This window comes from Camelus bactrianus, chromosome 6 (genome assembly GCF_048773025.1).
Source record: "Camelus bactrianus isolate YW-2024 breed Bactrian camel chromosome 6, ASM4877302v1, whole genome shotgun sequence".
Classification (NCBI taxonomy): domain Eukaryota; kingdom Metazoa; phylum Chordata; class Mammalia; order Artiodactyla; family Camelidae; genus Camelus; species Camelus bactrianus.
Genome location: NC_133544.1, coordinates 83463968 through 83490449, shown reverse-complemented (window position 1 = coordinate 83490449; position 26482 = coordinate 83463968). Strand labels below are relative to the sequence as shown.

At 36.3% G+C, this 26482-nt stretch overlaps 1 protein-coding gene across 5 annotated transcripts in view; it reads left to right on the top strand.

Moving 5' to 3' along the window:
- The window catches only part of CCPG1 (cell cycle progression 1), a 39521-nt gene that overhangs the window by 11880 nt on the left and 1159 nt on the right, over positions 1-26482 (top strand). For 2 of the 5 annotated variants that reach the window (XM_074366157.1, XM_074366155.1), the window contains exons 2-10: positions 5247-5315; positions 9393-9513; positions 10753-10829; positions 11665-11869; positions 13906-14001; positions 15817-16068; positions 17287-17313; positions 20259-20380; positions 23099-24507. In XM_074366157.1, the coding sequence (XP_074222258.1) occupies positions 5256-5315; positions 9393-9513; positions 10753-10829; positions 11665-11869; positions 13906-14001; positions 15817-16068; positions 17287-17313; positions 20259-20380; positions 23099-24507 (2369 nt within the window). In that variant the 5' untranslated portion in view covers positions 5247-5255. The remainder of the gene's footprint in view (positions 1-5246; positions 5316-9392; positions 9514-10752; positions 10830-11664; positions 11870-13905; positions 14002-15816; positions 16069-17286; positions 17314-20258; positions 20381-23098; positions 24508-26482) is intronic. The other 3 variants (XM_074366158.1, XM_074366156.1, XM_074366159.1) reach the window with 3 other exon arrangements.

Here is a 26482-nt window from a genome sequence, read left to right as displayed (position 1 = left end):
TTTTATAGAGGCAGGTAAACAAGGGACTCAGGATGGGTGGAAGTGAGTCTTAGGATTTTGTGAGAACAGGTTGGTCCTTTCACAGTTAGCTATTTGTCCCAACACAAAACAGAATAGGGAAATTTCTCAATCTTCCTTGCTTTCCTGGAGCACAGGGCTCAGATAAAGTTCAACATAATCAATTACCGATAGAATTTAAGCCCCAGCCCCAAGACTCTAATGTGTTTTGTACATTGGTATATTTTCAGTACCTCGCATGTGCTAAGAGCTCAGTAAATATTGAATGAAAGATGGATAAAGGGATGAATTTAAAAATGGTATTAACTGTAGGCCTCCTGTCTGCTGAAGAGTGTGATCATACTTGTGTGGTACAGTCCTTCTACCATAAGTAGCTTTGTTAATGAAATGTGAGAATCCATGCACTAAAATTACATCCTAATATGACCATGTGCCAAATTCTGTATTGAAACCATATGTTTATAATACTTAGTGTCAAATTCTCTTCCATAGAATTCTACAAATTAAATCTTACACGTTGTGAAGAAATGTTCTATAGGGTTTCTTACGAAGTGAGAGTCAATTTAAATGATTTATCTCCATTCTGAAAGCTCTTATAGGAGATTTTTGTTTTGTTTTGTTTTGTTTTGAGTGAAAGTAGATTTGTTTAGAATGATGTGCACTCCATAGATAGAGTATGGGCCATCTCAGAATATGAGGGAGTAAGAGAGGCCAGGAGTTTGGATTTTATCTTGAAGGCAGTGGAGACCAGTTTTAAGTGATTAAGTGATGAAGTGGTCAGATTTATGTTTTAGGATAAACTTAGTATGGGCAGCCCGGTGAAGAAGTGACTGGAGGGGAATTTGAAATTGCAAGCAGAGGTCTGTTAAAGAGCTGTCACAGTAATTGAAGTGGGAAAGGATGAAGTTGGGCTTGGGTCTTGGGGTCAAGGCGAAGTTTAAGTTATCCCAAATGTAGTTATCCTAAATCTAGGATTTTTGACCTCATGTCTGGTGACTTTTGCTTGCAGCCATATTATTTTTGGCTAATGCTAGTCTGTGAGATACCAAAAATAGAAAGTGCAGCAGGAAGATGATCTTAGTTTTGTAGATACTGTATTTGAAATGCCTGAGAAACCTACTGTTGCCAAAAGATCAGCCCCCGTCCCTGACAAACCAAATTGAAACTCAGAGACAGGGTCTTGGAGCTTAGAAGAAAAGAGGCAGCTTTATTACTTTGCTGGGCAAAGGGGACTCAAAACAGGCTAGTGCCTTCAAAACTGTGAACCACCTACAGGGTGGGGTGGGGTGGGGTGATTATATAGCCATAGCTCAAACAATAAAGCATCGGTAATGATCAACAGAATCATTTTCTTGTCATAAGACTTAAGAGTGGTGTCATGATGCCTCCAGGCGACCAATTCTTTATAAGTTTGTTGCCACTTTTTCCATCTCTTTATCTCGTTAAGTGTCCAAGGTGTGGTCTTCTTGGTATTGAGCCTGTTTTGTAAGGTTACAGTTCCATGACTTTCTCCCTGCAGAACAACTCAGAAACCAAGTATGATTATTACTTTTGATTACTGGAATAAAGCAGAAACAGTAAAATTAATAGCTTTAACAACGGGCCTGGAGCTGTGAGTAGCAACTGGTCAGTCAGTTTTTAGGGCAAGCATAAGAATAAGCAATCTGTTAGCCTAAATGTGGCCATTTTATTAATCCTCCTTCACTATGAGTGGTCATCCAAAAGGCAGTCGGGAAATGTGACTCGAGATTTGGGTAAAGGAACTACCCTGAGGAATAAAAGAAAGCTGAGTTTAGAAAAGAGCTTCAAGTTGATCATCTTCATAAAGTCCTCTTACTTTTGTAACTTTGTATGATTGTGCCTTTGTAACTTTCCCATAAAGTCTGCTTAGTTCTAAGTTATTATTAGTAAAGCCCTCAAAGTGGGACAGGTTTAGACATTTACCTGTGGCCAAAATAATGGGGAGAGGAATCTCATGAGTTCCTCTAGAATTTTCAGCTCCTTGAGGAACAATGTATAAGTGTCACTAACTGCATCATGACCCAGAAATGTTACCTTTTTTCTTTATTGAATGTGTTAACAGGCAAGTAAACAAGCAATTATAGCACAGTGTTCTAAGTAGTAGAATGGTCAGGGAGTGGTTCACAAAGAAGGTGATGCCTTAGTTGAGATGGGAAGGGTGGGCACAGGAGTTTGGGTGGAGGTAACGAGGTGGGGAACTGAGATCAGAATATTCAAAGCACTAAAGTTAAGAGAAAGCCAAGCTTTTTAGGGGAATTGAAAAGGTAGAGGGAAAAGGGAGGGAACTGAGCAAGAGAGGATTAGATGCTAGAGACAAAACACTCGATATTTATGGCTTGTGGGTATTCTCCTGAAGACAGTACTAAAAAATCTTAACATTTTTAAGGAGTGACAAATAATACTATCATTTTAGGAAGATAACTGGGTGTAGTGAGTAGGTTCAAACACAGTGGCAGCTTTCAGAGACAGTGTGTCTAGGTTGGGGCTCAAATTTACTTTTTAAAATCTTGCTTTAATTGCTGTGCATGCACCCAGCTTTTTGAAAACAGCTGATTTAAGAGAGTTCTGTAGTAGGGCTGTGAATTTTGCTTATCCAAACTGTTACAGTGGTGTTACGGTCAATCTTTTTTCCCTCATTTGGGCTAGATGTCAAGCTTGTTCTTCGTCTAGGACAAGTAAACAAAGAATTAAACTTAGATCTGATTAAAGTGGGCTCCTATATTTGAGGAATATTTCAGATATGCTAAAGTCCCAGTTTAGCAATGTATGTAACTTTCTTTTGAAATGTTGTCTTTGTTTATTTCATTGCCTGAGCAATTAGAGTTTTAGAAAACAAAAGCTAGAATTTGTCTCTTTAAAAGAACTGTTTTAAGTGGAAATTACCTAGATAAGGGTAGGAGATAGATACACATTAAATATCCCTGACTAGGTCTTGCAGCCCAGGAAGTTTGGAAGGTTGTTAAGATGAAACACTGGTAAATCCGGAGGGAGGTGTGTGTGAGATGGAGCCGCAGCACTGAGAATGTGGGCTACTGGAGAAGGCTGAGAGCCGAGGTCTTGCAAGGGGGAGAAGAGCTTTCACATGGTAAAGAATGAATACATTTTTAGACTTCAGCCAATTTTCGTAATCTCAAAGCCTTACCTACTTTTTGTTCTATATAGAATGGTTTCTCCAATTACCCAGCCACTTAAACCAGAATACCCTATGCTTTCTCCCTTCTATATTTGGTTATTCAATCCTTTAAAAATCTTTCCTGTCTTCTCAAATTTCTCCTAACTCCTCCCCATCCTCTTTACCCTCTCCCCCTCAATACTAGTTAAATTTAGGTGCTCATCTTTTTCACAGAATATTGCATTGTATCCCACAAGTATAGAGCCCGTTAGTTGCTTCCTTATTTTAATTTGTGCTCTTTTAAAGATTCTGATTTTCAGGTATCTCATTTTTTAATGCTTTACTCATACTAGATTAATCACCTTTCTTACAGCTTTCTTATTCTTTATTTTTTTTCTGCTTTTTTTTCCATTACCTCTTGGGAAATCCTTCCAGTATCATCATATCCACCCCCCCCAGCCCAGTAATGAGGAACTAGAACTTTATTTATTTATTTTTTTGTAGTATCTCTCAATCTAAAAAATTCGGCAACTAATTCAGTTAAAAAAACATGCTGTCTAGCATGTCTAAAAACATGACAGCCTCATCTATAAAGCCTTCTCAGACCATTCTCCTTTCCTCCTGCGAAGTTTATTGCTCAGTCTTTGTGTAGTCTCATATATCCACCCAGAACTTTCAGACTGTTATCAAACAATTCAAATACAGATAGTGACATATCAGAGTTTTTTTTTTACACTCAAAAAAACTGGTTTGATGAGAAGTTGGGCTTTATGTAGTCAGTTTAAATAAGGAATACTGAAATAAAATTGCTAAGCTATAAAATTGGTTAATATCCTAGAGGGTATTTAAACTGTAGCCTTTGGGATAGTATTCTCTACTGGACAGAAAAAAATTTTTTTATTTCACTGTAATTTTTTTTGTTTTGTTTTGTACAAATTTACCTTTAAATTTATGGAGTTAGAAACTGCCTGGTTCCTATAATCAGTTATAAATAGGAAATCAAACAATCAAATGACCTGAGGTGAACTTATAAAATGTTCTAGCATGACATTAAAAGTCACACAGTCATCTTTATGTTAGATTTTGAGTAATTTGTCTGAAAACATGCTAAGTTTTATACTGTTTGTGACCAGCCACCTCTTTGTATCTTCTCTTTTTAAAATATTAATTTACAAGAGTTTCCAGAATGACTAATGGAAAGTTCAAATGTATATTTTTTGCCAGTTCTCATTTGTGCACTGGTTCCATATCTAATTGTCTGCAGTGGAATTCTGTTAGAACACTAACCATCAACTTGAATATAAGGGGTTTTGAGTAAATTCGCAGTAATAGAAGCACTTGTAAGACTTACTTGCATAGAATGAAGTCAGTAAGATACTATTTACTTTAATGAGCTTGGTTTTGAAGTTTAAATAGGAGTTTCAGATAGGGTAGAATGAACCAGGCAGAGTGACCAATGTGTGCTGGCTGAGGACGTGAGCCTGTCTAGGTAGTAGCCAATGACCACACGTTTCTAACCAGCTTCTGGTCTTTTTCTTCCCCTGTTTTAATCTAAGTGAAGTATTACCGACTTTATTTTCCTAAAAACCGTTTGATCGTGTTCCTCCCCTGCTTGAAAATATGTTTCATGTTGACAACACAGTAGACTTAATTTTGCTTGGTCTTGGAACTCTTCCATTTTCCCCACGTGGTTTCTTCAGCCATCATTTTCCCACCACATTGAAGACATAGGCTCTTGCTCTCTGTTTCCCATTCATCATTTTCTCAACGGTTGACTTCCTCACAAATTGTTCTCTTTTCCTTCTGGTTCTGCTTGGCCAAATCCTGTATTTTCTTTCATACCCAGCTTGCTTTTTCATTCCAACAATATGACTGTCTAGACTATTCTGGCTCAGGGAGATCTCATCTTAAGAGTCTGGTTGTATTTGTTCATACAGGTGTGCAAGCATGTCCTGTATGGTAAGTCTCTGGGTGGGTTGTCTCCATTTCACCTGGACGGCAGTAAGCCACTTCTTGTACTTGGGTCACATATAGTGCTTCCTATAGAATTTTTAAAAAGTGTGTCCCACATGTAAATATGTTTTTGTATTTGTAGACCTGCAAAATGTCTGAAAATTCCAGTGACAGTGACTCATCTTGTGGTTGGACTGTCATCAATCATGAGGTATGCTATTTAATGCTTTTTATAAGGCAGTTTATAATATTACAGTTTTAACAGTGATGTAAACTGGATTCACTGAGGCCAGTATTTTTCTACATTTAAGCTTGAGTTTCCATTGTCTGTAGCTTGGACATTTCCCCCCCCACATTACACTTCACTGCTGAAAATACTTCATGAGCCAGCATCTTCCACATTATTATTCATTGCTTTGCTCAGCTTTGAGACATTAGGCAAATATTGAGGGTTTATTGTTGATCAGGCCTTGTGCTTTACTTACTTTCTCATATGATTTTAAACAACCTTCTGTGATATAGATTGTTTTCATTCATACTTATTTCATAGTTGAGAAAACCCAAAACTTAGGTTAAGTAATTTAATTTGACCGACATATAACGAAAAAATATCAGAGCCTACATTTAAACAGATTAGAAAGGAGCATGGAGAACATGTGTTCCACCTGTGTTATGTTACGTTCTATTATTGCAGAACCTGACAGGAAAAGGACTATGGCTAGAACTCTGTCAGAAAATGAATTTCATTATAGAACTATGATGTCACATAACTGATATGTAAGAAACAATTTATTTTCTCACACTAGTAATACATGTTAATTATAGAAAAATAAAACTGATGAATAGAAGCAATAAGGTAAAAACCCTCTATGTCTTTTTAAAGTTTTAATGAATTTATCTATAGTTTTCTTGTTTGTTTTTAGGATCTCTTAAGCTTCACTTGTTTTCCTTCATCAGTAAAAATTTTAAATGGTATTTTTTACAATTACTTTGGTAATTTAAGGTTTAGACCATTGGTTAGTCATGTCTTCTAGAAAATATCCCATTAACAAACAGGATTGCTTTTCCTGCAAGAAAGTTTCAAAATTTAACAGCAGCTATACCAGTTGAGATTGATGTGGGGTTTTTTTTTTTCATTTTTTTTTGTAGTAAGTAACTTCTATTTTTAACCTGTTTTTCTCCAAAGCTTAGATCAGCTCTAATAGCAACAACTTCTTCAAGGGTAATTAACAGTACAGGAGCAGGGCAGCTGTGGAGTCTGCAGTATGAAGTGAGATGGCAAACCTCTCTGGCACTTAGCCGAGTGTGTCATTTGGGTGTTCTGTATTAGAGATGCCTTGTCACAGAGTTGATCATGTTTGTACTTTTATCCCTCTTACCTCATTGTCTAGTTATCAGGTTCTACTCTTTCTTGCTAATATCTCTTGCATGGATTTGCTTTTCCTTTCCCATTGCTGCCATTCAGAACTGGTCTCCCTTATAGTTCACAACTCACACCTAACCTGGTGTCTCCTACTAGCATTTTCTTGCCACCTTAGGCAATGTCAAAGTCTTATATTCTCTTTAGGACTCAACTCAGAACCCACTCCTTTAATGACTTCTCTTCATTTTTGCTGTTTTGAGTTATGTGTATCAGGAGAACTCAGACATTTTGATTTCATGGGCCAATAAATTATAGGAAAAATTGAAGGAGGAGCCTGGAGTCAGAAACATTAGTGACTAAGCTAGTTATGATGAGGGGAAAACTCCCTAAGATCCACTATTTTATTAAAGAAAAGACAGTCTGACATCAAAGTGGGAAGGCCAACCTTGGAAGAATAAAGAATAGTCTAAAATTTGATAAGAAAAGTTTACTCCATTAATCTGATAGGTTCATTTTAATTCTTGCCCTTAACCTTTTTTAGTTTTATAGTGGCATAAGTAGTTATTTGCTTGTGGCTGTTCTCTGAATAGGCTGTGAAATTGAATTTTAGATTTGAAATTTTTATACCCAGTGACACCTAGTGAAGTGCCTTACCTAGAGTAGTTCCATAAATGTTGAGTAGAAGCAAATTAATAGAAATAGCTAAGTCTAGAAACTTAGCCTCTGTAATCCTCTCGAAGGGGGGCTTCAAGATGACAGGCTACAAGGACGCGGAGCTCACCCTCTCCCACGAACATCAAAAATGCTTCTCCGTGTGGGACAGTTCTCACAGAATACCTGCTGAACTCTGGCAGATCTTATACAACTGGAGCTACAGGAAAAATCTCCATGTAAACGGGTAGTAAAAAAAAAAAAAGAACCAGAATTGGAACAGGACCTGTGCCCCGCCCAGGAGGGAGCAGTGAAAGAGGAAGAGTCCCCTCACCCTGGGGAGCCTGTCACCAGTGGGGAGATCAGCTGGGACAGAAGGGGAGCCTCCAGGCTTGGAGGAGAGTGCAGCAGCCTCTTGGCGGCAGATGGAACAGAAAAACCAGCATAGAGGGTCATGATGCCCCAGCCTGAGACACGAGCCCGCTGGTGCGTGCCAGGACTGGGTGCTGAAGCTCGGGCTTCAGAGGACAGACCCGGGGAGAGGACTGGGGTTGGCTGCCCCAAGACAGCCTGCAGGGACTAGAGTGGACTATGGGCTTAAACTGGGAGTATGTGTAGGAAAGCCCAGGTGCACCACTGAAGCCCCTTTGTTACCCCCCTCACGAAGGGAGGGGTGGGACACCACCATAGCAGTTTCCTTCTTGGCTTGCTCTGAAATGGGGTAGTCGCTGGCAGGTTGCCCCCAGGCAGAGATGGGTTGAAATTTGGGCTGAGTCCCAGGTAGCTTTGACAGATTTATCCCCAGTGCCTTTGTAAACTCAGTTCCTGCAGGACATCTGAGCAGAATACTGGTGCATGGCTGGGGCAGGTCCAGCATGGCTGGGGTCTGGGCTGACTCTGTAGCCCATGAGGGGTCCAGGTGTGTGACTACGCATTGATTACGTAGTCCTCACTCTATGAGCACAGTACATGAGGGACACCAGGAGAGGCTGCCTGTGTTCCCATGGCTGAGGCGGGGCCGAGGGCAGTGCCAACAACAGTCTACTTTGTGAGCCTGCACAGCCGGTGACAGGTGACACCACAGAGAGCACTTCCTAGTGGACAGCTCCTGCAAAGGAATACTCAGTGGTCCCTCTCCCAGCAGAAGTGCTCCAGTCCCACCTACCACACACTGCAGCTCAGAAACAGATCTGGGGGCTTCTGCTCTAACAGCTGAGGAGCAGACTCTGCCCCTACCAGGGCTGTGACAACCACAGAGCAGTGAGGAGGCCACACTCAACATCCATTGCAGGCTCTGCTCACCAGACCACCAACCACATCCCCATCAAGGGGATAACAGCCAGCACACACAGAGGAAAGACATGGCCACCATCCATACTAAAAACAGCCCTTGCAACAAAAATATTTAGAGGCACACAGGCTACACAGGGAGACTCCCACATAAAAACAACCCTTCAAGACCGCAGTAGATAACTGTTACTCCTAAATTCATACAGTCAGAGAAATAGAAGTAAAATGAAGAAGCAGAGGAGCCACTCCCAATTAAAAGAACAAGAGAAATCTTCTGAAAGAACAAACAATGAAATAGACTTCCAACAGTGTACCAGAACTTGAGTTCAGAAAGGAGATAATAAAAATACTGAAGAGATTAAGAGAGGCTACTAATAGAAATGCAGATTACTCTAAAAAGAAACTATAAACTATAAAGAGGATCCAGTTAAAATCAGAAAACTCAATTCCTGAGATGAAAGCCAAACTAAAGACAATAGCAGACTAAACAATGCAGAAGAATGAATAAGTTATCTGGAAGATAGAATAATGAAATCACCCAATCAGAACAGCAGACAGATAACAAATGAAAAAAAAAATAAAAGCAGTATAAGAGACCCCTGGGATAATATAAAATGTGACAATCTACACATAACAGGGGTCCCAGAAGGAGAAGAAAAAGAAAAGGGGATTGGAAACATATTTGAAGAAATTGTGGTTGAAAACTTCCCAGAACTAAAGAAGGAAACAAGTATTATCCAGATGCAAAAACTTACCTTCTGGGACTCAGATTTACTTAGAGCCTTTAGCTTTTGGACTGACTTTTAGAATCCAAACCTTTGGCTCCTTCTGTTTCCCTCCCATAGGTTTTATGGAATAAATTGAACAAAAGATAGTCGGAATAGATAGCAGCATCTGACTTTTAATAATGGGAACATCTGCATGTGGTCAGATCCAGCTCTGAGCAGCTGATAGACAAATAACTGATTACCGCTTTTCCCCTAGGGGTCTGATATAGAGGTGGTGAATTCTGAACATGGTACAGCCGGTGACAGCTGTGAGCTCAACCCAGAATGTTCATCTTTATCACAAGAGGAGCTGCAGGTACTGCAGTTAGAGCAGGGAGGTAAGATGTAAAGAAGTCTTTTTTTTTTTTAATAGGATGTGTGAGTGACAATATGAATCTTGCCTTCTTTCTAGGTGGGCAGCCTTTTTGGCTAGTCTAAATGATCAGGTCACCAAAAGACTAAAATTCTAGTGTGGATTAGGTGGGCAGGCCTACAGACCCCAGTGGCACCAGACTGCTCAGGCGAAAGCTAGCATCTATAGGACATACTTGGGTATCTGTACAACTCTTTGATACTACTAGTGTAACCAGTAGCTAAATATTACTAGTCTTGATTAAGACTAGGATATACAGAATTATTAATTCATTACTTATTAATTCATCACTAAACTGTCTCCAGTTACCACTTTCAGAGTACTTTTGGTTATGGGTAGTAAATGGTATTTAACTACCATATTACATTGATGTTATATATACTTCTGTGGGATTTGATGCCCACATTAATTATGTAGAGAATTAAGGAACCCAAAGAATGTGTATTCATCTTCATATTTAACTTACTTCTTAAAATTGCATTAAAATGTAAACAAAACATTTCTCCCTTAGGAGAATAAAGCAGCTATGTCAAGGCCTGAAATATAAAAGATTATACCTGTTAATCTTGTTTTCAGCCTGTGTGTTGGTTGTTATTATCATTTAAACAGTGATTCTCATCTTTCATGGGTCTGAGATCTCTTTGAGAATCTAAAAGCTATGGATGGTCTCTCCCAAGAAATGAATATATTCACACGTTAAAAAATAGTTTCCGTAGTTCTCAGGAGCCCTTGGACCCAAGTCCACCTTTGTTGATGAGTTTTCCCTCCAAATTACTGTTCTGTTAGTGACTATATAACGTATGTAAATGGAGTTTCTTTTTTTCTTTTCCTGTTATTTTGGAGTTAAATCTTTTTTGTAATTTCAGAATTGATTTTCCTTATTAATAGTAGTAGATAATGTAGATCTGTAGTAGATAATGTTATACAGAGATTATGTTTATTTAGATTATAATTTTTAGTAGATTTTTGTATGAGTTCAGTTCAGTATCTAAAATTATCCCGACATTTTCCAAATAGTTATATTTGAAATACAGAGATCTTTCAGAAACAATAGAGTTGACTGTTATAATTAGCATATAATTACATGTAGTGTTTCTAAATCCACTTAAAAAATTAGGAATAGAGTTATCTGCCCATATTATAACACACACAGACTACTGAAAGCTGATGAAGTATAATTAAGTTGATCTTTGCTTCACATCAGAGAGCAGCCAAAATGGCACCATGGTGACAGAAGGAACTGCTTATCCAGCTTTGGAGGAAATGAAGTCAGCACTTGAGGTAACCTTGTGTTTTACTCTGTGGATACATGAGAAACCATATTCCTTAGAGAATACTAATTAAAGCTTCCATTTCTAGTTGTGCATTCTGTGTCTATCTGAATTATAAATAACTTCCATTGAAAACTTTGAAATTCCACAGTTTGGTCACTTTTAAGATTAAAGTTGGCTTCTATTTTAAACTCCTACCTAAGTGAGCTGTCTTTTAACTTAGAAACACAATTTTTTGGTAATGTGTTAAAGACCTATTTACTTAACCTATAATATTTTCTCTGGAAATGTGTTGCATTCTTGAATTATATTGAGAAATTAAGGGTTTATGTCTAAAATGAAGGTTAGTTTTAAGATTTGAGAACAAACTAAATCTTGTCCTTTGGCATTTTACTTGACTTCTAGATAACACTACATAGCTGGATGATCTTTACTTGGCATAGCTCTTGAAGTTTATCAGAAAATCTAATCAGTATTTTATGGGTTCCCTGATTATAGTTACACCCAAATAAACCCATAGAACTGGTGAGAAATGAATCCTCTCCTTTCTGTGGACATTGAGTAGGAAAGGTGGGTTTGTATTTTAGCTTCTGAAGCCCCAGTGGTAGATAGCAGTTTGATCAAATTATGAGAGACAGAGTTGTCAGTGGGTTTGGTGGTGTTTTCGCACTAAAGGATGAGCACTGCTATTGAGGAATTAATTCTTTCCTATTGGGCAGGACTCATATCTTTTATTTTAAACCCAATTACCTTGTCACTTAAGTACTGTTATATCCTTGGAATTGCCTAGAAAATATAAGGCCCATAACTAATTGTTGAATTTGTCTCTAAAATCGATTCTTCAGGGAGAGGAAGAAAAATTACCTGAGGACAATCTCTATTTTGGAACTGTCAGTGATGACTCTGATATTGTTACCCTTGAGCCACCTAAGTTAGAAGAAATTGGAAATCAAGAAGAAGCTATAGTTGTTAAAGAAGCACAGAGTCCAGAAGAGTTTAACATGGGCTCTTCCTCTAGCAGCCAGTATACATTCTGTCAGCCAGAAACTGGTAAGAACTGTATGATGAATACATTGATAGGTGACTTAGGATTCCTGTGACCACACTTTATCTAATGGCTTGTTCTTAGACCCTGAATCTCAAGTTTTGAATATATTTGTGTATAACTCAAGAAACTTTTTTGTAAGATCGGCTGTTATGTCTAGTGTTTTCTTAGACCTAGGGCCTTGAGCACAGTAATCCAATAAATAAATACCATCTTTCATCATTAAGTAAAAGACAAAAAAAAATAACTTTAAGGAGATTTGTTGATGTCTCAAATACTCCAAAATGCATATGACATTTTTTAGATCTTTAGGAGTGGGAGATTGAGCCATACATAAAAAAGCAGGAGCATGTTAAGATTTTTACTTACAGTGGTACAAATTTTATATTATAGAAACAGTGAAACTTCTTATTGAAGTCTTTCATATCCATCTAATTATTAGTCATTCAACAAACATTTATTGAGTGCAGCCATGTGCCAAACAGTATTTAAGGAACTGGCAATACAGCAGCATCTTATACCCTGACCTTTGGCTCTTTCACTTTAGATTGAGTTATGAAAATGTGCCTGTTGTAAGTCATATTCTTAATGCAGTTAATGCCTATTGTTCAGATGGAATCTTTTGAAGGTAAAAAGTAAGTTATTTAACTAATTCCCTTCTATAATCCTTTGCCTCAGTTTTAGGGACATATATAACATCTTTCAAGGTAATATAAATATTTAGACACAAAGTTACTATAAAATGAAAGAAACAAATCTGTAATTAACCCACAGTTATTAACCCCCAATTATAATATAGGATGAATTATGGGAGAGACACCTTGAAACACTGCTAGTGATAAGAAGCATTTCCTAATTTGATGTAAAAGCAGGAATATGTAGCTTTTTTTTGGCTATTTAAAATTAATTGATTTTTAATTTTTAAGATACACTAAGCAAAACTGACCTGAGTACATTTTTGCCCATCAAGAAAGCTCTGGACCATATTTGTGGTTTCACTGATAGACCAGAAATAGTCAGACTTCTAAGGATGTAAGAGTGAAGTTGAAGGAACCCCAAGGTGAACACAAGCGTGCTAGAGGGAAGTGGGAAAATAAGAATTTCTGATCACTCTGAGCAACTTACATATAAAGGAATATGTAATGTAGTATTTACTTCAGATAATTTTCTTAGATTTTACCATTCTGTGTTACATTTCCCAGAATCAGACAATGGAATTTCTGTTATTCCAGTTTAAGTTAATAAACCGTCAGGTAGTGGTTAAGCTGGATGTTGGTTTAATATGAGAGTATTTGTGAGCCAGGATATGTAGTCAACTTGGAGCAGGAGTATTGGAGAAAAGTCCAAGCAGCCATTTAAGAAATGATGCTACACACTGTTGATTTTTTTTTTTTTTCAGGAACTTGGATACTTCAAAACACATTATAATAGTTTTTATCTCCTTTCTGAACTTGGACTTCTTGACAATTTTACAGATTCAGTTAAGCAGAATATTTTATTAGGTTTATTTTTATCCATTGCTATCCCTCCCAAGGGAATTATTTCATGAAGAAAAAGTTTTAAAAATGTAATCAAAAGTGACATTTTGGGACTATGTTTGGAATAATATATATAAATCAGTTGTCAAGATTTTTTTGTTCCCTTCTCTTAGATCATATTTTTCTTGGTTAATTTCCTGCTATCTATTGCTTACTTACTTTGTTTTTTCCTTTCCCTTTTTTTCTCCATCTTTATAGGATTTCAACTTCATTTGTTTTCTTCTCATAAATTAGATTCTTGTGGCAGTAATCTTTTTGTTGATCTAAGAATGTTTCTCACTTCCTCCATGTGACCCCCTCCTCTCCCAAGGAAGCAAAGATGGTGGTTGTAGAAAAGTTGGTATTGTGTATATGGTTTTTAAAAAGGCAGGATTGTTAGATTTTGATGGAGCACAAATAATAATGTTAAGTGGTAATTAAAATAAGTATTTTCAATTCTCTTTTTCCTTTTTATTCTTTGTAATAAAGCTTTATACATCTTTTTTCCTGTTTATTCACAAAAGAAAGGTGGTGGGAGAAGCTGTGGAAGATTCCTGAATGCATAAGGGGATGGGATGATCAGCTGAAACACCATGTTCCTAGCCAACTCGCTTTCCAAGGTGGTGTGACTAATCTGATCAGCTTTTCTAGAGCTGAGTGTGCCTAGTCACATATACTATTGACTTAGTGCTTTAAAATAGCTATTGTAATCTGTGATACTCTGAACAGGTGTTCAAAATTGACCTTGTAATAAAGCTGGCTAAGCTTATTGCATGCCTTTGCATTGCTTGCATCTTGGACTACAGGCCAAATTAAGCTTTAGAAGAAGTTTAAAAATCAAAATATTTCAGCTATCATATGTATGGGTTAAAAAAGATGGAAGCATCAGTTAAGGATGTGATTTTAATATGGGTTCGGCTGGTTTGTTTACTTAGAATATATAATGAAGGCAATAAGTTAATGTAGCATTGAAAATGTAAGAAAATTTGATGAATAGTTTGTTTTTATATTTACCCATCTTAATAATGTCAGAAAGTCTGACTTAAGTACTCCAGCCATGATCATGAATGCCTCTGTATTATGTAATGCTTTTTTAAGTCTTCCTTTCTTTCTCTTTGTCCAAGAAATGTAACCTCACAGCTGAGGCGACGACATCTTGGGAAAACTAGTGATCAAGAGTAACCCGATAAACATGATGGGCATAAGGGTCATGACCAAAAGATCCCTCAGTGGCATCTATTTCACTAAATATTAGGAATATTCATTCATTCAGTAGTGCCTTATGTCTTTGTGTTTGTTGTTGTTAAGTGTGAAAGTTAACTGAATCCTCTGAGATCCATCTTTTAAAAGTATTGCCTAACATAAGTCACCAGCTTTCCTGTGGCATGAGTACCCTGTCTTCTGAAGAACTGTTTTGCTTTTTAGAAGCATGAATGTTTGTTATTTTGGAGCTCTTTATATCAAACTCAAGTTCACATTCTAGCCTTACTTTTAGTGCTGCTTTTCTCTTCTTTTACCTGGCCTATGGAAATTATTACTGAGTCATCTAATCTTCTGTGTCAGCACAGTTTATTGATATATGGAATGATGTTAAGAAGAAATTAAACATTTGAAACAGCTGAAGGTGATTTTTTCCAATGGATATGCTTCCACTACTTGCGATTTCTTGTGGAATTTTTTTTCAGTTTGTTTTTCTTCATTCTTTTCATAAAGGAGCAGCATCAGTCTAGTCCTTAATATCGGAGATAGCCATTGTGTCACTTCCTCATGCTGACATATTTACTAGAGGGTAAAATTAATAACCTTCTAGTAAGAGTGGCAGTCGAAGGGAAGGGCTCATCTGACTTCTGGAAACCTGTGAAAAACTGTAGTGCTTTGAACCTTGATTGTGGGCTCATAGGATGGAAATGAAACTAGGGACTAGATACAGTTGAGGAAGCTTTTGGTAGCTATTGTCCTTTTAAGTCACAGGAACTGCTTAAATATTTCCCTGTGTTCCTTAAACAGTTGAGCTTAAATTAATTCTATTTGAAATTAAATGAAGAGGTAGAGGTTCTTTTTCCCTTCCAGAAATAATATTTGTTTGTGGCTCTCTAATAGCTGTGAAATTTTACAGGCTGTGAGGATGATTGCTCTAATGGTGTAAATTATAAGAGAGGTTAAACAAAACAAAACAAAACAAAACAAAACAAAACAAAACCAGACCCTCAGAGACACAGAATAAAGCTAACAGATTCTTATGCATCACAGTTGAAATCTTTGGCTTTATGTTGATAAACTTGAAAACTTGAGTTTTTGTATATGTTTTGTTTTTGTTCTTGGCTGTCATATGTGAAAAGGCATGTAGGGATGGCATTGATTATTCTAAATCTTATTTACTGGGAAATCTTTTATAAAATATTTAATATTTATCTACATTTTTCTTTTTAAAATAGTTTTTTCATCTCAGCCTAGTGATGATGAATCAAGTAGTGATGAAACCAGTCATCAGCCCAGTCCTGCCTTTAGACGACGCCGTGCTAGGAAGAAGACCGTTTCTAGTTCAGAATCTGAAGAAAGGCTACTTGCTGAACAAGAAACTGAACCCTCTAAGGAGTTGTGTAAACGTCAGTTCAGCAGTGGTCTCAATAAATGTGTTATACTTGCTTTGGTGATTGCAGTCAGCATGGGATTTGGACATTTCTATGGTAAGTACTTGAAAATTTGTTAGACCTAAACTGATGGCATAGTGTAGGAGTCACTTAGAAGAGTGAGGAATCCTGGGATCTGTTTTCAGTGTCATCCTTCAAGTATATGATGTTGGAAAGCTCGTAGCTATTTGAGCTATTTGAGAGTTTTCTCGTTTGGAAAATGGGGATAGTGTTGCCTATCCTACAAAGCTGTTTTTATTTAAACTTGACAGTATTTAAGAAATGTAAGGATTGTTAGCATATATAATTTTTTAAAGAAAAGATCAGAATATTAAAAATCCGAAATGCTTATGAGACAAATCATTTTAATTTAGAATCACGGTTGAACTAGTTGTACCTGTGACTTTTATTAGGATTATTTAAATTCCAGTTGAGATAGTTACATTTGAAAGGTCACAATAATTGGTGCTCCTTATTTCTGCCTTCATGTTTCATGCACACATTACATTTTGTGACTGTTATTGCTGCTTCTGTGATTCATGTGAATTGAGAATTCATTTGTTTTATACTTTGCTTACTATTATCCTTGTTAATGTTTATTTACATTGATTATAATTATATTCTTAATACAAAGCCTTTAAAAGTCTCCTTGGTGAAAAGTGGAAAGAATTCCATTTGGTGTTATTTTGGGAGTGGGGGGGTGTCTAACCATTGAATCTTAATTTAAGCTGTATATCTGTACAAAACTAAGAATATTTGAGAACTGAACACTCACACTTTTTGCTTTATGGAATTTTGAAAAAAAATTTTAAATATCTTAGATCTTGTCAACGTCACAAATTTCAGCTTGCCTTATAAATTAACCACTTTTAGGATTTTTACCTACTTAATCCACAGTTTAGCTTTCCAGATAATCTGGTTTTTCTAATTCCTTCCAACAATGTGTTCCTTAAGATCAAGGAATTACGTGTACCCTTTGTTGATTTGTGAAGTACTATTCAACATAATGTAATGCTAGAATAAACTTCATGAAGACTACTTAAGTCAGAGTCAGGAAACTGTGTTTCTTCTTGTATTTAACTTTATAGTAATAATAAGTATTTAAGACTCCTGATGGATGCCTATATGAATTTAATACTGGGATGCTATAATTTGTATCCTCCCTGGAAGATGGATTAATGAGATTTGACTTGAAATATATATTTAACTTGTATATTGTCTGGCTGGAACAAATACATGAATATGTTTTTTTGAGCATGGTTTCTTTCCCTGCAGGTAAACATGGAAGTAACAGAGGAGAAGGTCTTATTTTACTCTTTTTTTCTTACTAAAAAAAAAGAAAGAAAGAAAATTGAACAGTGCTTTAATGTTAATCCAAATTGCATTAAAACCTTACCAGTTGCATGACCTTTAAGTATTTTGTAGAAAGATCAGTTTAGGAGTGCTTTCAAAATTGAGAAATTATTGCCCTGTTTAGAATTTTGGTCACTTGTAAAATTTACTTTATTAATTATATTTAACAAAATATTTTCCTGTAGTATTTCAAATTAGCTTTTTAGAATAGGAGCAGCCTTCAAAATAGTAGGTCTATATAATGATGAGATTGGCTCAGTGAACATACAAAACTTAATCTGAATGATTGTTAGCTTTTCAAGGTCACTTTTAAAGGACATCACATTTTTTTTTTTAATTGTGGCACTAATCTCAATACTTTAAGAGCTTTTGAGTTGATTTTAGAGCCAGCTTGAATTTCCCATGCACCATGAAGTCAGTCATTTCACTCCATAATCAGTCATTGCTTTATAATCATTTAAGAAAAACACATTACCAAGTGAATCACTCAGAACACTCACCAACCTTGGCTTCATGTAAATGAGGTGTGTCAGATCTGTCTGGGAAGGAAGAGAGAACTAGCAGGACTCAGGATAGTCAAAAGAATGCACTATAGGTATTTGGTACTGCTTAAGCCCTGAAAGTGCTTACAAAAGTTAAAAAAAAAATCAACAAAAAACCGAGATATGAAGCAACTGTCTTACTCTTTCTTAGCCTGTAGACAGTATATTCTAAATTGGCAGTGAAGCTCGATTGATCTGATTTCCTCTTAGAGTTGCTTTAAGTATTGATAAGCTGCCCTGCTCTTCGGACAATATAATAGAATAACTAGGTGCTAAGTTATGAAGCAGAGACAAGAATCAGAGCTCAAACTAGGAGCCTTACTGAGTCACCCTGGAGGTGGTAAGATTTGAGTTGGGTCTGCTTTTATGCTATGTGTAAGGAAAGTGGAAAATTCTGACAGTGGAGAACCCGATAACCTGAAAGTAAATTTGCTGGGTTTGGGAGCAGTGAAAAGGCTGGCAGGCCTATAGCAGAAGACATACTTAAAAATAATGGAGTATAAGATTGGAATATGTGGGGTGCTGTTATCTTTAAAACATCATTCAGTCTGGGTAGTTGAATTTGATTTATATAGAGTGACCTGACAGCAGTAATTTTAGAGGGAAATTGCACGAAGGTAAATAGTATGGGATAAATTAGAACAGTCAATGAAGAGGTTTTGTAATTCAGGTTCTCGGTGATCAGGGCCCTGACAGTTCCAGTGATGGTGGGGATGGAGAGAAGGTTGGTGAAATCAGAGACACCGAAGTAATAGTGGAAAACAGAACTTTGAGCCTGGATACTTGAGGTATTGGTGATTTACTTTTTAAATTCCAAGAAGGGTGTTAGCTGCTGTATTTTTGGAGTTGGGGGAGCAGGAAGGGGTGAATTTTGCTAGATGATAAAGTTAATAGATGGTGATCACAGTTGGATTTATTTTACCTAACTTTATTCTAGAATAAATTAGGACAGGTGTTGAAGTTCAGGAGTTTTTGTTTGTTTTTTTTGTTTGTTTGAGAGAGACACCCCTAAAATTGTACCAAGCAGACAGCTAGCTGGATGTATTGGCTGGAAGCTCTGATAAGATGGGGACTATATGTAGAGAAAGTCTTACAGCAGTGATAGCAAATACTGACAGTGGCTTAATGTGATTAAGGTAGGCAGATTTGTGGACATAACTGGAAGGCCTTGCATCTTGGGTTGTAAGACTGTATAGTTAGGCAACTGAAGATGTAGGAAAAAACAAACAGTAGTTAGTGAGATTGATTGAAAAAGAAGGCCACATTGACAGTCATCAGAGACGCTGTGTAATAGTCCTGCAAACTCAGATCTCTACACATAGTTTTTAAGTTATTTTCTAGTGAGCAAAGGAATTCATTCTGTTAGTGGTATGAAAAGAAAGTTAGAGCTTCTTTTTAGTGGTTTCCAAAATGTACTGAGGAAATAAGTTAATTTTTCAGAAATCATAAACTGTAATTATATCCTTTCATGACAAAATTCTGTGATGTCTTTGTATAGTGGTATGCCACTCATTAGATGTAATATTAAGGTTGCCAAATGCATTTTGCCTTCTTTTTGATTTAGCACTGTTTTTTCCTGATGCATGAAGCATGTAGCAGCATGTGAACAGCATGTCCTGGCAAATTAACATTTTGATTTTTAGGGTAAAAATACAGAGCATCCTGGTTAATTTATGATTCCTTTATCACTGGGATAGGGATGGTGATACTCCAGTACAGACCTAACTAAGGCAGAGTTCTTAAAAGATCTGGCTTTGAGCATGGTGGGTAATCACAGTTAGGCAATTATTTTCCTTGCTATTCTTTTTGGGCTTGTGCTATATCATATAGTGAGAAAAAATGGACATTTTCACTTTTCCTTAGTGACTGTCACCTGTGAATAGACTCCATGGTTTCTCTCTCTTTTGAAGTAGGAAGTGAAACAGTTAATGTACCTCAGAGCCTTAAAAACAAACTCTAGTACCTTCAGTATAGTAAGACAAAAACATTATGTAAATTGTTCTGTTTGGTAGGGTAATGTGGTCTGGCTTGTTATAATCAAAAGGATAGTGAACTGCTTAAATATTCATGGTGTATGCTAAATAAAAATTTAAAATGTATTAACCCACTTGGCCTGATTTATAGATTAACATCCACCCACCACCATTTGATGAATGACATCATAAGATTTTACTTACTCATTCTTTGTTTATATAATCAGAATTTTTATAGAACTGTGAAATGCTGATGCTTTGAAAAAAATGATCCTATCTGGACTGAGTAGTTATATGCAAATTAAATGGCTTATTATCTGTTTAAAAATGTTGGTAATCATGGCAGTCATATATCCCTAATAAAATTTTTCATTTTTAGGCACAATTCAGATTCAGAAGCGTCAGCAGTTAGTCAGAAAGATACATGAAGAGGAATTGAATGACATGAAGGATTTTCTTTCCCAGTGTCAGCAGGAACAAGAGTCTTTCACAGATCATAAGGTATGTACCACAAATAAATTTTATAAATTACGTTAGCCAGTAATTGTGCTGTTCAGATACAAGTACAGTGCAAATTAGTAAACCAGTAATAATATTGGTAATTGTTGACACTTACTGTGTCCTAGTTACTGTTGTAAGTACCTCGCAGACAGTATTTCTCTTATTTATAGCCACATCCCTGCGAATTAAGCAAGTATTAAATTCATTTTATAGATGAGAAAGAGTTTCAAGAAAGTTAAGTAACTTTCCCAAAGCTAGCAACTGTCAGAGCTGGATTTAATTCTGTTTATCTGACCGCAAAGATGTTATTCCTGATCATTATATTGTAATTAATGTATTTTTAATAGATTATATACATATATAAACATTATTATTATTTATATTTATAGAGCTGAACACAGTATTTTCATTCAGTGAGAGAGAAAGAGGAGAGTTTGTAGCCTCTCTGGCAGCCAGCCTTGACTGATGGGAAATAATCAGCCAGTTCGTTTTCTCTGGTTTCTTGTTTGTTGTGAAGGAAGAGAAAGCAGATTACACGTTCATACCTGAAATACACCTAGTTCCAACAGGACTGTGCTGTCTGTTCTATCCAGTGACCTAACATCTTTCTGGGTTTATGAGGACTAGCGAAATAGCTGGTCTCCTGTCTGTCTAGTTCTGCCTAGGAAGGATGCAGGGATTACATAGATAAACTCAGGGTAGAAGAGTAAACTGTTCCTTTTTCCTGCCATTTCCCCAAATTTCCATCACGCTTAAATTATATGTATATTCCTTGTAGGGTTATGATTGAATTTCTTTGAAAGACAGAATCCTACCTAACATCTGAATTGTATCTTTCAGGGAGGGACTACTGAAGGTAATTGTAAATAGTTAGTTTTCCCTACCTTGATCAGAGGATGTTATAAAAAGAATACACATTTTCTTTACCACCATGGTTTCTGGTTCCGTAGAATGTTATTGGCTCTTAGGAGACTCGCCTTGTATAGACCTTTACTCAGTCAGTTCTTGCAGATCTCTTGTCTCCAGCTGTTAAATGTGGTTTGGATTTTGAAGATTGCCATGGAAGACCTGTCCAGGATCTGCTCAGTCACTTAATTCAAGATTTTGGAGTTTACTAGATGTGGAATGTGGAATGTTGATGATCCTCCAGTCATCCTGTGTCTCCCTGTGCTTGTGCATTTAAAGATAATATATCAGTCTGTTCTACTCCGTAATTCACTTTTTAAAAAAGTTTTATTGAAGTATAATTGATTTACAATATTATATGAGTGTCAGGTGTACAGCATAGTGATTCAGTATTTTTACAGATTATACTCCATCAAGTTATTACAGGATGATGGCTATAATTACCTGTGCTGTATAATAGATTCTTATTGCTCATCTGTATATAATCTATTAGTCCCATACCCGTAATGTGCTTCTCCCCTCCCCTGTTGCCACTGCTAACCTAGTTTGTATTCTAAGTCGTGAATCTTTTTCTGTTTTGTTGTGTACATTTGTTTGTATTATTTTTTAGATTCCACGTATAAGTGATAACACAGTATTTGTCGTTCTCCGTCTGACTTATTTCAGTAAGCATAATATTTTCCTTAGCCCACTTCTGTTGGGTAAATGAAACTTGTTTTCTCTCACACAGGGAGAGCAGATGAAATAAAAATAATGACATTTTAAGTTTTAATTTGTTCTTTGAAGATTAATGAGCCAGACAGTGAAACATCCATTTCAGATAGTTATTTTTCAAGTGGAAAATAATGTTACTCTCTTAAAGGACTTCTTTTTTTTTTTTTTTTTTTTGGTCTTTGTAAATCAGATACTTCCCTGGTCTGATTCAAAGGGGATAGCCATAATTTTATATCTGTAGTAAATTAAGCAAAATTGAAGTACCATTTTGCTGATTTGTACATCAGATATTTTAACTGACTGCCTGGATACTGCTATAACAATTAATCTGTTTAAGTATATTGTTTAATTTTTTGCTGTTTTGGTTAAAGTTTGTTACTGATATATATGTTGAAAGAAAAATCAGATCCTTTGAGGCTACCTTGAACTGCAGCAAAATTCTGTAAACCTCATTGGTCATAATCTCTCAGCAAGGTGCTGACTTGAGTTACATTGCTAATCTGGTCACAGACTCTTCAGAGAATTATTTGAATTGAAGAAACTAGTTGTAAATGTTACTGAGATTCAATCTGATCCCCTCTAAAGTATGGGAGAACATGTATGACTTACCTGAATTTAGAGATATTAATTTGCATGGAGCCAAAATCTTTCAAATAGGACTAAGATTATTGGCATTTTTTTTCACTTCAAAGAGTGCAATGAATATAAACAGAATTTTCTGAAGCCTGAAGCCATCTCTAGCTGTAATTTTACTTTTTATAAAAGATAATCTCCCTCACTGAAGAATCAGAGAACCTTTAGTCTTTCCTAAATTCTCTCTAGGAGCCTTCTGTGGAGAGGTTGGCTGTCTGTAGTCAAAAGACAGAAGACTGTCTTTTAAGTTCTTCCAGCATGCTGTGCTTTTATTTTGATGTAGCTCCTTGCTGTACATTTTCTTGTATATGAACCTTGTATTTTCTAATTTTTATATATTGAAAATGCTACAAAAAGGATAGTCTCTGCATTAGTAGGCACTAAAAATTTATGGGATATTTGTTATATCCTAAAGATTTAAATTCACTTGACATTTTTCTTTCTTATCTTTCAAAAAAAATTTAGTCATTGAAGGAAAACCTTGCAAGGTGTTGGACGCTTACTGAAACAGAGAAGATGTCCTTTGAGACTCAGAAAAAGAACCTTGATTCAGAAAATCAGTATCTAAGAATATCTCTGGAGAAGGAAGAAAAAGCTTTATCTTCATTACAGGAAGAGTTAAGGAAACTAAGAGAACAGATTAGGATATTGGAAGATAAGGGGACAAGTGCTGAATTAGTTACAGAGAATCAGAAACTTAAGCAGCATTTGAAAGAAGAAAAGCTGAAAACACACAGCTTCCTTAATCAAAGGGAGACTCTCTTGGCAGAAGCAAAGACGTTAAGGAGGGAACTGGAAAGAGAACGACTGGTAACCATGGCTTTAAAGGTGGAACTCCAGCAGCTAAGCTCTAGTCAGGCATATGACAACCCAGACTCTCCCAGTATAGCGAATGAAAAAAAGGAAATAGAAATGTTACGGGAAAGACTCACTGAGCTGGAGCACAAGCTAAACTTTGAACAGCAGCGTTCTGACTTGTGGGAAAGACTGTATGTTGAAGCAAAAGATCAAAATGGAAAACAAGAAACTGATGGAAAAAAGAAAGGGAACAGAGGAAACCACAGAGCTAAAAATAAGTCAAAGGAAACATTTTTGGGTTCCGTTAAGGAAACGTTTGATGCCATGAAGAATTCTACCAAGGAGTTTGTGAGGCATCATAAAGAAAAAATTAAACAGGCTAAAGAAGCTGTGAAAGAAAATCTGAAAAAATTCTCAGATTCAGTTAAATCCACTTTCAGGCATTTCAAAGATACCACCAAGAATATCTTTGATGAAAAAGGCAATAAAAGATTTGGTACTACAAAAGAAGCAGCAGCTAAAAAACCAAAAACCATTTTTAGTGAGTATTTACATCCACAGTATAAGGCACGTACACACAGCCAGAATAGTGGAGGCCCTACTATGCAAAGAGAGGGAAGGAAAGAAAAGCCTCACTCTGAAGAATTTGGGAAAAAAAAAAATTCACAGAAATGCAGTACTGAACATGACTGTGGTGAAAATCATAATTCTTTCAGAAAGGCTTGTTCTGGTGTGTTTGAATGTGCGCAGCAAGAATCCATTAACCTTTTTAATGTTAAAGTGTTGACTCCTGTAAGGATAGATGAATTTAGACCGTTAATTGAAAGGTATTTATTAGAAAGACTGGATGGTTTTCATCATTGGAAAGAACTTGATCACTTCATCAATAAGTTTTTCCTAAATGGTGTCTTTATACATGATCAGAAGCTCTTCACTGACTTTGTTAATGATGTTAAAGATTATCTTAAAGACATGAAGGAATATCAAGTAGATAATGTTGGAGTGTTTGAGAAGTTGGATGGATATATATATAGACACTTCTTTGGTCACACCTTTTCCCCTCCATATGGACCCAGGTCGGTTTACATAGCACCATGTTACTATAATAGTTTTTAACATTTATAGATTGGATAGCATTTTTCTCATTTGATAAGTTTCTTAGAATGTTACTACAGTTGACCCTTAAACAACATGAGGGTTAATCTGCATATAACCTATAGTCGGCCCTCAGCATCTGCAGTTTGGCATCTCTGAATTCAGCCAGCCACAGACCCTGTTGTACTGAAATATTTACTATTGAAAAATATCCATGTATAAGTAGACCCACGCAGTTCAAACCCATATTGTTCAAGGGTCAGCTGTATTTGTAAAAGTACTTTATTGTAAGGTAATTTAGGATAAATTAAATTGAAAGATAACATTTTAAATTAAAATCTATTACATACTCCAATTTTCATACAGTCAATTTGACTTGAGCAAATGGTTTAATTTCTACCTTAAAAATTAGTTAAGGATATATAAATCCTATTTTAGCCTATTTCATTTCTTTTCATTATAGTTTATATGAAAAGATAATTACCTTAAGTGAAATTATTTTCCTTTAATCTTTTATTTATTTACTCACTTTGGGAAGGTAGGAGTGAAAAATACAAATTTCCCTCTGAAATCAGAAGAGCTCATATACAGCAATTCAGATGTCCCACTTATTTGTTCTACTTACCAACTAAATTATGATATTTAATGCAGTTATTATAAAATTATTGTTGGTGAAGGTAGAGGCATGATCAAAGAACAGACTTAGCAAGCCACAGGTTCTAATGTGTGTGCTTCATATATAACTTCTAAAAATAACTTTGTATCCATTGCTTATCAGCTTTATATTCTGTAACATGAACTTGCTAACCTTCAAATGATAGCATTATTTTTTACCTTTGAGATAGTTTTATATATATCTTTTCAAATAAATGTAATGTGTCTATAAAATAATGAGACTGATTCTGGTGTCTTTAGTCATTAAAATATATATATGGCCTATAACATGCAAAGCACTGTGAGGCTGCTCTGAGGAAACAAATGAAAAATTCTTGCTGTCAGGGAGCTCACAAGCTTTTGGAGAATTAGGCAAATATAAGAAATGCAATGAAGATGTGAAGGCATATGTGTATGGTGGACTCATTCTGGAGATGTTTGGGAAGGCTTCATAAGTGAGATGGCCTTTGAACTGAACATCTTTTTTAAACTAGCTTTAAAGAAGAAAAGAGATTTTACCGAGCAGATGAGGTAGGACATTCCACTCAGAGGGGACTTGATTTGCACAGATTTGGAGATGTGAAGACCTGGTACCTTAAGGAGATAAAGGTCACTGGCGGCAGCCTGAAGTATTTGTTGGAAAGCGTGAAGCTAGATGCTAGAAGGTGGTCTTTGAAACAATTAGACATGAGCTGATGGGGAGCTGAACTAAGACAGTAGCAGGAGTGGAAAGGAGACCAATTTGAACAATGTATAGTAAGTAAAATTGGCAGTATTTCTGGTGAAAGAGAGGTAGGAAGTAACAGTGACTTTCACATTTCTGAGTTGGGTCATTAGTTGGACAGTGATATCACTATGGTAAGGAAATACTGGGAGGTTTGGGGTAAGGGGAATTGGAAATGAGAATTGTTTTTGGAGGTACCTGTTGACATACAAGTAGAGAGAATTAGTTGGCTATTGGTTATATGACTCTCTCTAGCCCAGACTGTGTGTATGTGTAGATAGTCTAGGCTGGAGGTATTTATGTGACTCCAGGGAACACCAGCATCTAAGGGGTTGTGGAGAAAGAAGGCTAAGAATGACAACCAGAGTGGCATCATGAAAACCAAAGATCATCCCAAGTAAAAGGAGTATTTCAGAATTAAATGCTTTAAAAAAAAATGGTAAAGACTGGACTTCTTGCCTGGGGAATTGGATGGCCATGGATGGCATTTTGTACTGTTTTAATGAAGTAGTGACAAAAGCCTGATTATAGAGATTGAGGAGAAGAGTAAGTGTAGATACTGTTCATAAGCCTTAGCT